Here is a 12,335-nt window from a genome sequence, read left to right as displayed (position 1 = left end):
ATTCTGGTACATGTGAAACATGGATGAACTTTGAAAACATCATGCTAAGTGAAATAAGCCAGACAAAAAGGACAAATATTGTATGATTCCACTTATATGAGGTACCTGGAATAGGCAAATTCATAGAGACAGAAAGTACAATAGAGATTATCAGAGGCTAGAGGGAGGGAAGGATGGGGAGTTATTATCTTATGGGTACAGAGCTTCTGTTTGAGATAATGAAAAAGTTCTCAAAGTGGATAGTGGTGATAATTGATAACATGGTGAACATACTTAATGCCACTGAGTTTACATGGTTAAAATGGTAAACTTTAAATTATGTACATTTTACCAAAAAAAAAAAAAAAGAACAAATATAACTTGCAGACATCGGTACTTCCTCTTAAATACTTTAGCATGCATATCATTAATGAGGGTTTAGTATTTACATTTTTTCTTTTTGTGTAAAATTTACATATAATGAACTGCACAAATCTTAAGGGCAGAGATTTTTGAGTTTTAACAAATGCCTACACCTATATAACCCAAATCTTTATCAAGATATAGAATGTTATCATCACCCTAGAAAGTTCCCTCATGTCCTTCCCAGTAAAATGGTTTACTTAAGTTCTCTTCAGAACTGGGTTTGGGGAAAGGGAAGGGTTTCCTTAAAAAATGTTCAAAAATTGATGGAAAATTGTGAGCACATAGTTGTTTTCCTTGGCCAACTATGTCATTTTGCAACCAAAGTTTGTTTGGTGTAAAATGAAGTTATGTAACATGAAATACTTCATAATTCTCTGTGAACAGTATTGTAGGTATTATGTTATTGTTTTAATTATTTTTTGGGGAAGCAGTTTCAGGTTGGAGAAATAAACTCTAGATCATGGAATGTTTGGTGACTAGGTGTCCTCAATCCTGAAGGCTGAAACCTTGAAGACACTTTCTGTTAAAAATTACAGGGTGGACAGAAATAATCTATAAAAAGCATTTGAGAAAAAACACCTTTGCTCAGAATTAACTATGATTAGACAACATCAAGAGATTATTTGGGTCATCTTAAAATGTTAGAAAATAAAAAGAATAAAAATATTCTAAGTGTGTATGTGTATTAAGGGGTATAAGATGGGGATGACAGCAAGACAAGGATCAGGTGGGTAATCAAGGAAGGGGTGATGGAGAGTGGAGGTATGCATCAAGGAGAAAGTTTCTGTGATGTTTAAATGCTATTTATAGACTTAGCTAAGCTATAGTGCTTTGTGGTTTAGTCAAACACTAGTCTAGATGTTGCTGTGAAGGTTGTTTTGTAGATGTAATTAGCATCTATAACCAGCTGACTTCGAGTAAAGCAGAGTACCCTCCATAATGTGGGTAGGACTTATCCAATCAGTTGAAGGCCTTATAAGCAAAAACTGAGATTTCCTAGAGAAGAAATTCTGCCTTAAGATTGTGACATAGAAATAGTGACTGAGTTTCCAGCTGGTCAGCCTGCCGTAGGAATTTTTGACTTGCCAGCCTCCACAATAGCATAAGCCAATTCCTTAAAATGCAGATTTTGTTACTGACCATGGTTCTAGAGGAAAAAAATGTTAAGAATGAGTTTCCTGAATTGGTTTCTGGAACTGATTCTCTAATCTGATTAGTGGTAAGGAGAGCACTGATAATTCGTGGTATAATGTGGCAACAGAGATATGCAAAATTACCACCGTTGAATACTTCTAATAAAATACCTGTAAGAGGTATGGTTCTGAGTGACTATTTATTTATAAGTAGAACACTTTGGTCAAACTAATGAGTATGAGATTGGCTCTTTGCTTATAACTGCACTGGACAAAGAGGGGAAGAAAAAGTATGAGTTCAGGGCTTTGAATTCCTGGCTCAAGAGCCGCCTAAATGACCAAAGTTTCTATATTTGCCCTGAAAGAAATTCTTATCACTTATAGCCACAGAGCTAAGATTTCTGAAAACCAAAGCCAAAATATCATCCTCCAAGTGGCTGAATTACAATGCCAATCAAATTCCCAACTCAGAGTATGAGCTGTTAAAGTAAGGGCATTTATCGGGAAGGAATGTCCTAAAATTCGAAATGGGGATATATGGAGACATCCTGATAAAGCTGGCGATGTTGAACCCCTAAATCCTGCTGAGTCTTCTTTGCCAGGAGAAGCAGGCCTTCTACCACTGTCTGAGGGACCCTGCTTTGCCAGGCAATGCCCCTCCCTAAGGTAGTTTCCTTGCAAGACACTGCTGATTTCTTGGGACCTACCCTCACCAATCCTCTTTGTAAACCTAAAACTAGACTCAGGTCTCAGCAGGCCCTGAAAAGTGGGAAGGTGCACTACGTTCCAAAAGAATTGCCTGATTTTTCCAGTTTATATAGACATATATCTGGGAAATATGGGTATGAATGAATATTAAGGGTGTGGGGGTAATAGTGAAAGGAAAGTTATTTCAGACTGAGTTTATTGATATGGACCTATTATGCAGAGATTACAATACTGTAACTCAAGATGGGGTTACCTAGGTAACCACATACTTAGGCAATTTTGTTCCCTTCTGTGTTTATTTTTAATTCAGAAATTAGGTAGCTAAACCCAAATTTGGCCTAGTGTTCTCTCACCCATCTTCCAAGACCAGAACCATTTTTGTAGCCCACCCTTATCTCCTGTGGACCTCGAACACACTTTTCCAGTACTTATCAAGCACCTGAGATTTGTTCATCACAACCACAAAATTTACTTTTGCTGACACTACGTACCAAATGAGGCTTTTCCTGGAAAAGTTATGTAGAATGCCATCAGAGACTTGGCAGAAAAAAGACAGAACAGCCTTGGCAAGCCACTTGCGTCTGATACTTTCTGAACTGCAAAGTAGTCACATGGCCTTCACTAGCAATTCAGGAAGATGCTGCAGTAACTGGCTCTGAGACTTTTATCACATCACCTTATTAGGTTATAACCATTTTGAGTACAAGAAAGAGGAGCTCCTTTTCTAGTATTTAAAACCTACAAATTGGTATTGTCTGTTCAGGTCCTCTTCCCATTTTTAAATTGGATTGTTATTTTTTTGTTGTTAATTTGTATGAGTTCCTTATATATTTTGGATATTAGCCTCTTATTGGAGGTGTTGTTTGCAATATATTCTCCCATTCGGCTGGTTGCCTCTGTTTTGTTGATGGGTTTTTTTTTTTTTTTTTTGCTGTGCAGAAGCTTTTTAGTTTGATATAATCCCATTCATTTATTCTTGATTTAATTCCCTTGCCTTTCAGATCAAATTCATAAAATCCTCTCTAAAACCAAGGTCCATGAGTTTATTATCTATGTTTTCTTCTACGCAATTTATTACTTCAGGTCTTATATTTAGGTCTTTGATGCATTTTGAGTTAATTTTGATAGCAGTCTAGTTCATTGCAGCATTATTCATGGTGGCCAAAACATGGAAACAATCAAAGTGCTCTTCAGTAGATGATTGGATAAAGAAGATATATATATATGTATGTATGTATACACACACACACACACAATGGAATTTTACTCAGCCATAAAAAAAGATGAAATAGTGCCATTTGCAACTACATGGAATGGATCTTGAGACTATCATGCTTACCGAAATAAGTCAGAAAAAGTTGAGAACCATATGATTTCATTCATATCTGTGATATAACACTGAAAGCAACAAACGAATGAGACAAAACTCATAGACATGTACAACAGTTTAGTGGTTACCAAAGGCAAAGGGTGAGGGGAGGTAGAAAAGGGTAAAGGGGTCAAATATGATGATGAAAGGACATTTGACTTTGGGCGGTGAACACACAGTGCAATATACATATGACATATTATTGAATTATACACTTGTAATCTATATAATTTTATTAACCAATGTCACCCCAATAAATTTAACTTAAAAAAAGTGAATTATTAATACAAATTTACCTTTGTTCTTCCAGATTGTCATTTTGCTAGATTCAAGAGTTAGGTCAACATAGCAAATGGGCAGCTGACATGAAATCTGCATATTTATAACTAGAAGATCCAGAGGGCTACCCAGTGTCTTTCTCCAATACAGTGCTGACACATTCAGTTATGTCTTTATAGCCCAATTGTATTTCCCGACCATACAAAAGTTAATGCGTTAAAAACAGAAATAAGTTCCACTTCTACATATTGAATTAAACTTTATTTTAAAAGGTAAAGTTTTATATATCCTTTTAAAAAATAAAAATTCAAAAGTCTTAGAATTAAGCAATAAGTCTTCAACATTATAAAGCTATTTATAACAGTAATTAAAGTACTGGTAACATTTACCCTTATAAAAATGTCACAGAATTCACATCAAAACTTGGATCCTTAATGATTCAAGTGTCTTATCTTACACAATAAGGGTTTGATCAGTTTTAAGGTAAAATTCCTCTGGAGATATGCTGTCCTCAAGGCTTCTATTACCACTGTCCATCAGCTCACACAGTGGGATAGCTGGCTGCCGTGGCAATTCCACAGTGGTTGTTCTGGTCTTTGGCCATTTTTACATAGCCATTCATGCCCCATTCTGGACCCCAGCTGAAAGAAGAGCATGTTTTCCATTTTGTACAAAGAATCAAGTACACATTAGATTTGTTAATAATAATAGCTAATCCTTAACATAGTGCTTACCATGCATCAGGCACTATTCCTAAGTACTATTACATATATTCATAAGTATATTAATTCTCCTGGGTCCTTTACTTATTAAGATAGGAAACTGAAGCAGAACTAAGATTCCAATGTAGCAATGTGTTTCCACAGGCTCTCTTATACGTCATCTCAATTAAAAACTTTAGCTATGAAAATTGCTCATGACAACCCCCAAGGCCTCTGAGAGCTGAGCAGCAGAATGCAACGGTAAAGCATCAGATGGTAACAGGAAGGATGCAAAGAAGCCACCGGGCTCTTGGACAATTTTTAGACTTAAATAGTCTGCAGAGGCAAATGTTTCTGCTCACTATCTTGTTGAAATATTGGAGACAGAAAAGAAATTCATTCCTCAAACCTACAGGTGAAAAATCCTTTATCTGAAACTCGAGGCCAGATGTATTTCTGAATTAAGAAAATTTTCAGAATTTTGAAATGCAGTGTTACAAATACATAATAACCCCAACAAGGTTGCTACAGAATCTTATAAACAAACATTAGAACTTCCGTGTTGACTCTATGTGGGAGAAAGACTTTTGGGATTTCAAGATTGAGCTTTAATGGACATGAAACCATATACTGATTCCAAAAGGGTTCCCGTTTCAATTTCAAATATCACATTTGGAGTTTTATACCTGTTCTTGACAATCCAAAATTTATTGCTCTTTGGGTCTCCTCCTTCAGAGCCATAGCCAATCACCAGAACACCATGATCCAGGTCTTTGCTGCTGCAGTCTGGTTCATAATAAATGCCTAGGAGAGTAAAATTCAATGTTGAGGTGAGAAGCTCCCAGTGACAGGTCAGGTGACAGTAACCCACTCTATCAACCACGGTTAAGAAAGGCATCTCAAAATTCAGTGAAATGTCAAAAACAAATTTCAAATAAGTCATATATTTGCCAACCCCACCCCCAGTAATGCCTGATTAAAAGAATAAAGTTAAACTTAACTCACTATAAATCAATTAAATTTAACTAAATTCAATATATTTTCTATTAAAAAAAGATTTCCAATATGATCTAGTTATCAAGACTGAGGTGATTTAGGCATTGATCTACTAACTGATATTAGCATAATCCTTCTTACTCCTAGAATGTCAACTAAGGAAACAGCCTATTAAAGGTTCTATATGAACACTTGAGCCATAGGATGCTTTATTGTTCTAATTACAGTAAGAAATTTTTGGAAAAAAGGTCCAACAATTGGAGGATAGGTAAATTAGGTTGTATCTATAAAATTAATGACACAGCCATTTAAAAATATTTACGAAAAATTTTTCATCATGAGAAAATGCTTTTTAATATAATGTCCAATGGAAACAACGTTATGTTAAATGTACACATTCAAAAGAAGGACTTCATACCAAAAAGTTAATCATGGTGGTATTTTCCAATTTTCCCTGTATGAATTTCTAGAATAAAAAGACAAACACTTACCTTTGTTATAGAACTGGAACGATGAATGGCCTGCATCAATAGCAACAGAGATGGGCCCCATAGTCGCCACTGCCTTCATAAGGGCCTTCTCCCGCTGAGGGATGTCCACGAAGCCAGTGTCGTTGGCAGCAGAATATTCAGGCTTGTAGTTACAGGTATCTGATTCCTTTTAAAGGCAAATAGGAAAGAGACTTGATTACTACCATCATCCTCCTGGGGAACATTAGTTCTAGGACTCCAAGACTCAGCAGTTTGCACCTTAATGATTTCTAAGTCAACTTTGTTATACAGCAGCTCAGGAAGCAAAATATTATTGGTTGGTTTGAAACTGAAAAATTAGTAGATGTTTTTTCAATGAGACCCCTTAGGTCTACCTGTCCATAAGAAATTTTTCACTATGGAGAAATTTGTATTATATGTAGAATGGTGTACATAGTCTCCATGTTACATAGAAGTAAGAACAGCTATATGTTAACCATCTAACGAGAGAACTGTGCAAAGTTTGATAATTTATAATGACAGTTCTGAGAGTTTGCATCTAAAATATGAATGCAGAATAACGTGTCCATTTTCTCTGAAAAGGTTCAACTTTTAAAAGCACTGGAATAACAAGGAGCTTCATTTACCTTTGCTAGATAAGGATAGGATTCCTCTGAGTCTAGGCCTCCGTTGTCCTTGATATACTGGAAGGCATTATCCATTAGGCCACCATTGCAGCCCTCATTGCCTTGAGACCGAGAACAGTCCACCAGGTTCTGCTCACTCAGTGAAACAAGTTTGCCAGTTTTCCGGAACATCTGTCCTTCAAGGGAACCGGTTGCACTAAAAGCCCAACAGGAACCACACTGACCCTGAAAGTAAAAAAAGCTATCAGTTTATAAGACAAATACAAAGACTGACAACAGCCCACATACCTGAACACTCTTAAAAGTCAGCAAACTGTATGTTACTCCACAGTTTACCAAAGCAGGTATGCCATTCCTTTTTGGCTTTCCTGAGATAAAGGATCTGAATCTGAATACTCTCATACCTGATTCTTCACAGGAGTTACATAGCCTTTCTGTCTCCAATCCACAGATGGCGGGATCTGAGCAAAGAGAGGTTCTCTGAACACTTTCCCTTTCTTGTGCTTCTGGTTTTGAAAGCCATTCATTATCTGCCTGAATTCTTCATTGGTCTATAAATAAAAGTAAAAAAAAAAATTGTTGAAAAAGCAAGAGGTAATTTTGCTAGAGTATTGAGGAGAGGAAGCATAAAAAGTTAAGTAACCCACTCCACACTCACCATGTCACCAAAGGCATTCATTGCCATTGTGAAGCCATGTTTCCTTTGGCTGTATTCCCGATTGTGCAGTTCAATCATTTTCATATTCTTCTCCCACACTGCTCTCCTCCATCCTTCTTCATTCTAGAGGCAAACATATAACCTATCTTCTTTATTTCTACTTAAAACCCAGCCCATCCTTACCAAGAGAAGAAGAAAAACCAGGGATGGCTTTATATTTCTGGGAGCTGTTCTCCAAGTTCCAGCACAGGGATATACACCTATATTGTGCTCAGTAAAGACTGCCATTAAGTTACTGCCTTGGTAAAAGCTGACCTCTAGAAGCTACTCTCTGCTATGAACTTCCAACAGCCTTCTCTAAAGGGTCCCTCTGTACAGTTTCAGATGTTACCAACCACGCCATATAGTCTTCTGTGTGTTGCCTTCCACTGATACCACTGTGCATCCAAACTTTGATCAAGTTTTGGAATAGCTGAGACTATTCCCAAGCAAAGGGTAGCCAGGAAGAGTGAGGGATTCATGTTTCAAAAACCTAGGAAGGGAAAAAAATGAGTATTCGATTAGACCAATCCTTCTAAAAGCCATTCGACTTTCTCCTGAGACATTATAGTCACTATGGTGGAGTAAAAACGTTTAATTTATCCTTACAAGTATTTACACAAGGACTAGGAGGAAGGCTAAGGATGTGGGTGGAGTAAAACAGGCCGAGGACTTATCAAATAGTGGAAGTATAGAATTTAGCCATCAAAATGAAAAACAGGCTGACAAGTGCTATAGGAACTGAAACAGACTTCACTGTAATAGTGCAATGATAATTTAGGTTTTGATAAGGGTCTCAGGGTACTTTATGGGTCAGAATCTTAAAGCAACTAGGAAACTGTTGGTCCGGTTATTTACTCAAGGTACCAAAGTGAGCTGGTAAATCTTATTTAGCAAGATGCCTGATCCCAAGTAGGGACAGGGATTCCCAGCATTACACCTTTCTTCTTGACTACTGTACGGCAGGAGGTGAGATATGCCTTCAAACCTCTGTTTCTTGAATTTGAAACCTTTTTGAAAGGCCTTCCCAGAAGATGAGTAGGAGTGCGCCCAGCACTCTGCTACCCCCACACCTCGCCTCTTCCCTCCAACACTCCCAGTCCCTCCTCCCCCAAACCCGCGACGCGATCACGTGGCATGAAGTTGCCCCGAGACCTCCGTTCCCGCGCCTGCACAGGGTCGTGACCTCCCAGGGCTCAGGATACAAGCCAGGGCTAGGTGACCCCGACGCTATTAGGCAGGGCCGGGACGCGGGAATGTCGCTCCGCCCCTCGCACACGCCCGCCGCTCCCAGAGGTTGTTGACGCAGCGTTGGGAGCCGGCCCCGCAGCCCCGCGGGCAGGGGTCACGCTGCCTGACTGGTGTCCGCCACCGCCCTGCGGCTGACCAACTCCTGCACAGCCTCGAACCCCGGTGGTCTCAGCGCCGCCCAGGGTTCCCCGAATTTCCATTCCACCCTTCCCCACCTCAAGGATGGCAGGGCTCGCGGCAGCGCCGATCCAGCCTCACCAGCTCCGGGCAGACTCTCTCGTTCCTGGGGGTCTCGCACACCCCTCGCCCATGTGCCTGAATGGCTGCCCCCGCCTCCAGTCCCTGTCCTTGACGCGCCTTGGCCGTAGACCACAGTACTGACCTGTGGCAGCTACAGCTGCGCATACGCACGTAACTCCTCTAAGATCGCCGAGACTGGCGGTTCTGGCCCAGTTGCCCCTGACTCAGCCTTTAAGGCCCTGGGTTTCGGCCGCCCCTCCCCCACCGCCTGTCCGCGCCGCGATTGGCTGAGCCGGCCTGGGGCGGGGTCTGCGGGCGCTGGGACTCCCGGCGCTTGACCCGGCTCGGTCCCAACTTGTCCTGGGATAAGTCCTACCTGTCTCAGTGGACTGGAAAGAGGCGAGCTGGCTCTCATAGACAAGTTCCGCATGACTTAATTTCCCCAAATTCTTGGTCTTGGTGGTAGTTCATGAAAAGATTACAAGGAGCCCCAAGTGGATTTTCAGTAACCCTGCATGCCCTTTGTTTTTGGTAAAAATCTCAGGAGGGCTGAGAACAGTATAATCTAGTCTGGTGGTTCCTGTTTATTCCACAGCAAAGGTGGAAGAAGGCAGAGCCCACAGTCAGACGTGTGCTCACTGTTTCGGGATGGGTTCAGCTGAGTTTTGGAGGAATCTAGAGTGGAATGGCAATGTCCAAAACACGGGGCATGATGGTCATAGCTCTCCCAAATCCTTGGAAGGAAGGGGGCCGAACCAGGTGGGTCTTCAGAGGAGTGGCATTTGTGATGCACCTTTACTGTCTTCTCCAGTCAGGGAGTCTTTCTTCTGAAGCAAGAGTTATTTACAGAGGAATTTGCCTTAATAAAAAGGAGAAAAGCAATTGAAAAGGGCGGAAACTGCTTTTACTTCCCTAGTCAGTGCTTCTCTTTGGTTTAAGAAATGTACTTTAATAACATTTAGTGTCAGGGTTTAGGTTACGCAGTTTGAAGAAATGTTTTAGATGGAAAAATATGTATATATATAAAAATTTAAGAAAATTCAGAAACGTCTTAAAAAGTTTCTTTTAAGAATTATGTAAGAAACACTTATCGTAGAAAATATATTTTAGAAAATAAACATCCCTCGTCCCCTCCCTCATAACTCTTTTCTAGGTATATCTTTATATATTTTTTTTCACAAAAATGGAGTCACAGCGCATGCCGATTGGTAAACTCTTAGTTAAAATTAAATTGAGAGACTTCATAGACGTACAGACAAATATTTTAAAAAATTAATTTATTAAAAATTTCACTTTATGTCTTTTGAAGTAGCATCCCTTTCGTATGAACACTACCAGGAGCCAGAAGTTCTCAAGTGGTTAGAAAGTATATTGTATTGCATATGGCTGGAGTTTTTTCTTTTTTAAAAAAAAAAATAATTATGGCAATCAACACAAGTGGAAATAAATGAATACCACCCACATGAAAACAACTTGCTATATCAAGGAAGACGATTCAGACGGTCTGGGTGAGGAAAAGCTTTAAAATGAAAAAAACAAAGAAGCTTCCCTAATCCCTGATTAGAGGTCATTGTCATGGGGAAGCTGGACGAGAAACAACTAGAAATGGAATACGTTATGTGATTGGTTTGGGGAGAATGTTTGGATATCTTTGGTTTGCCTTGGATTGGAAGTGGAGGCAGAAATAAGTTGGCAGCCATTCAGCAAGTCCTGACAATTCTGAGGTGGATGCTACAGAGATTTATTTTATAGGTTGGAATTCTATTGTCATATAAAATCTAGCCACTGTCCTTTTGTTTACTTAGTCTATCACAAGAAATCTAAGTTATTTTAACACGTAGGTTTTACAGTTGTCCTTGGGTCATAGCCCCATAAGATTGCACAGTGTGGAAAAACCTGCTACTGCATGACAGCCTGCACCTTAGGCAATAGCCTGACAAGGAGGCTGGATGGCAGGTGCTGCTCTGAAGAACAGCATCCCATCTGTTTCTTGAAATGTGATACAAACACAATGAAAGAAAAAATGGACTTTATTGCAAATATACTCAAAACCTAAATTAAATCAAGAAATACCTAAATTCAGGAGAAATACAGGAGAAAGCCATTTAAGCAAAGAGTGGAAGATATCGCTCCAACTTATGACATCGATTTATAAATAATATGTTAAATAATGCATTACAGAAATGTGTTATTACTAACATTGTATTCTTCTATTTATATTTCTTTACAAAATAACTTTGATCAGTGCTAATTATTAAAATGTTCACATTTTAGTCAAGTGACCAATCCTTAGCTCTGCCTTTGATAAAATGCAGTTGGCAGATTTCCCAATTCCTATTTGATATACAGTCTCTGTGAAAGTATATTCTTTTGTGTGTCTGTCTAGATTTCTTTTGCTCACTAGTAAAACAGGATATAATTCTTTATCCCATCTCTAGAAGTTTTTAACCATATGGGAATGAACAAATCTAGTGTGGTGGTATTCAGGACACTGAGGCCATTTGACACCTTTCCCCAATATAACATCTCCTTCGATTTGTTGAAATTCCCTAAACCAAGACTTAACTCTTAAAAAATATTATCCAGAAAACTGTCCACTAGTTAAATGGTTTATTATGTTTTACAATTTTATGAAAAAGAGCCTGTTTATGATTAGATGTTATTATGAAGCCACTTATAAAATAACTTGTTTTTCTGAGTAGTGTAATCTTGCTTTTCCTACAGGGTTAAACATTAAGCCAATTTATTAATTAAATCAACCGTCAAGAATTAATTAAACTCTTACTTTGTGTTCATTGTCTTCTCCTAATGTAGTTTGTACATTTACTTAGCTACATTCTACAGTAACTTTACTAACAGCTTTTCTGAAGCTCAGCCTTCCTATTTTAAAATCTGAGATTAACTACAGTAATCTTGAGTTTACAGCATATGAGCACAGCTATGGCCAATATATTTAAATGAGATTATGGCAAAGCATCTTTGTGCAGTATGATAAAGAAAGAGCTGACTCCTAAGACCATAATCCGCTAACTCTCCTTTGGATACCAGAGGCTTTTTTCCTCGAATCTGAAAGAAATCTTTTCATGAATCAAGGTGTATTAGTTTCCTAGGCTGCTGTAACAAATTCCCACAAACTTGATGGCTTAAAACAATAGGAATTTATTCTCTTACAGTTATGGAGATTGGAAGTCCAAAATCAGCATTACATGGGCTGAAAACCAGGAGTTGGTAAGGCTGGTCTCCCTCAACAGGCTCTAAAGGAGAACCTGTTTCTCTCCTCTTCAGCTTTTGGTGGCTTTAGGCACTTCTTGATTTATGGCTACACCATCTCAATCTCTATGTCTGTGGTCACATTGCCTTCTCCTCTTCTGTTTTTGTGGAATTTCCCACCACCTGCTTATAGGAACACTTATGAGTGCATTTAAGGCCCATCCAGATA

At 38.9% G+C, this 12,335-nt stretch overlaps 1 protein-coding gene and 1 pseudogene across 3 annotated transcripts; one reads left to right on the top strand and one right to left on the bottom strand.

Moving 5' to 3' along the window:
- Nucleotides 1–3,833: 3,833 nt before the first annotated feature.
- Nucleotides 3,834–9,176, bottom strand: LOC120591553 (procathepsin L). Of its 3 annotated transcripts, none has more exons than XM_039849050.1 (8): nt 9,039–9,176; nt 7,762–7,898; nt 7,367–7,489; nt 7,113–7,259; nt 6,709–6,933; nt 6,083–6,248; nt 5,282–5,399; nt 3,834–4,535 (listed from the first exon to the last, which is right to left on the bottom strand). In XM_039849050.1, exons 2-8 carry the CDS (start codon nt 7,885–7,887, stop codon nt 4,436–4,438), a joined length of 1,005 nt encoding a protein of 334 aa, XP_039704984.1. In that variant the 5' UTR covers nt 7,888–7,898; nt 9,039–9,176; the 3' UTR covers nt 3,834–4,435. The 3 variants fall into 3 exon arrangements, with proteins under 3 accessions (XP_039704984.1, XP_039705000.1, XP_039704994.1); XM_039849066.1 differs by lacking the exon at nt 9,039–9,176 and adding an exon at nt 8,915–9,036 and having other exon boundaries at nt 4,323–4,535; XM_039849060.1 differs by lacking the exon at nt 9,039–9,176 and adding an exon at nt 8,872–9,026 and having other exon boundaries at nt 4,323–4,535.
- The window catches only part of LOC120591535 (vesicle transport through interaction with t-SNAREs homolog 1B-like), a 55,878-nt pseudogene continuing 52,421 nt past the window's right edge, over nt 8,879–12,335 (top strand).

This window comes from Pteropus medius, unplaced genomic scaffold (assembly GCF_902729225.1).
Source record: "Pteropus medius unplaced genomic scaffold, Ma_sr-lr_union100, whole genome shotgun sequence".
Classification (NCBI taxonomy): domain Eukaryota; kingdom Metazoa; phylum Chordata; class Mammalia; order Chiroptera; family Pteropodidae; genus Pteropus; species Pteropus medius.
Note: the sequence above shows the minus strand (reverse complement) of the source record. Positions and strands in the feature narration are given on the sequence as shown.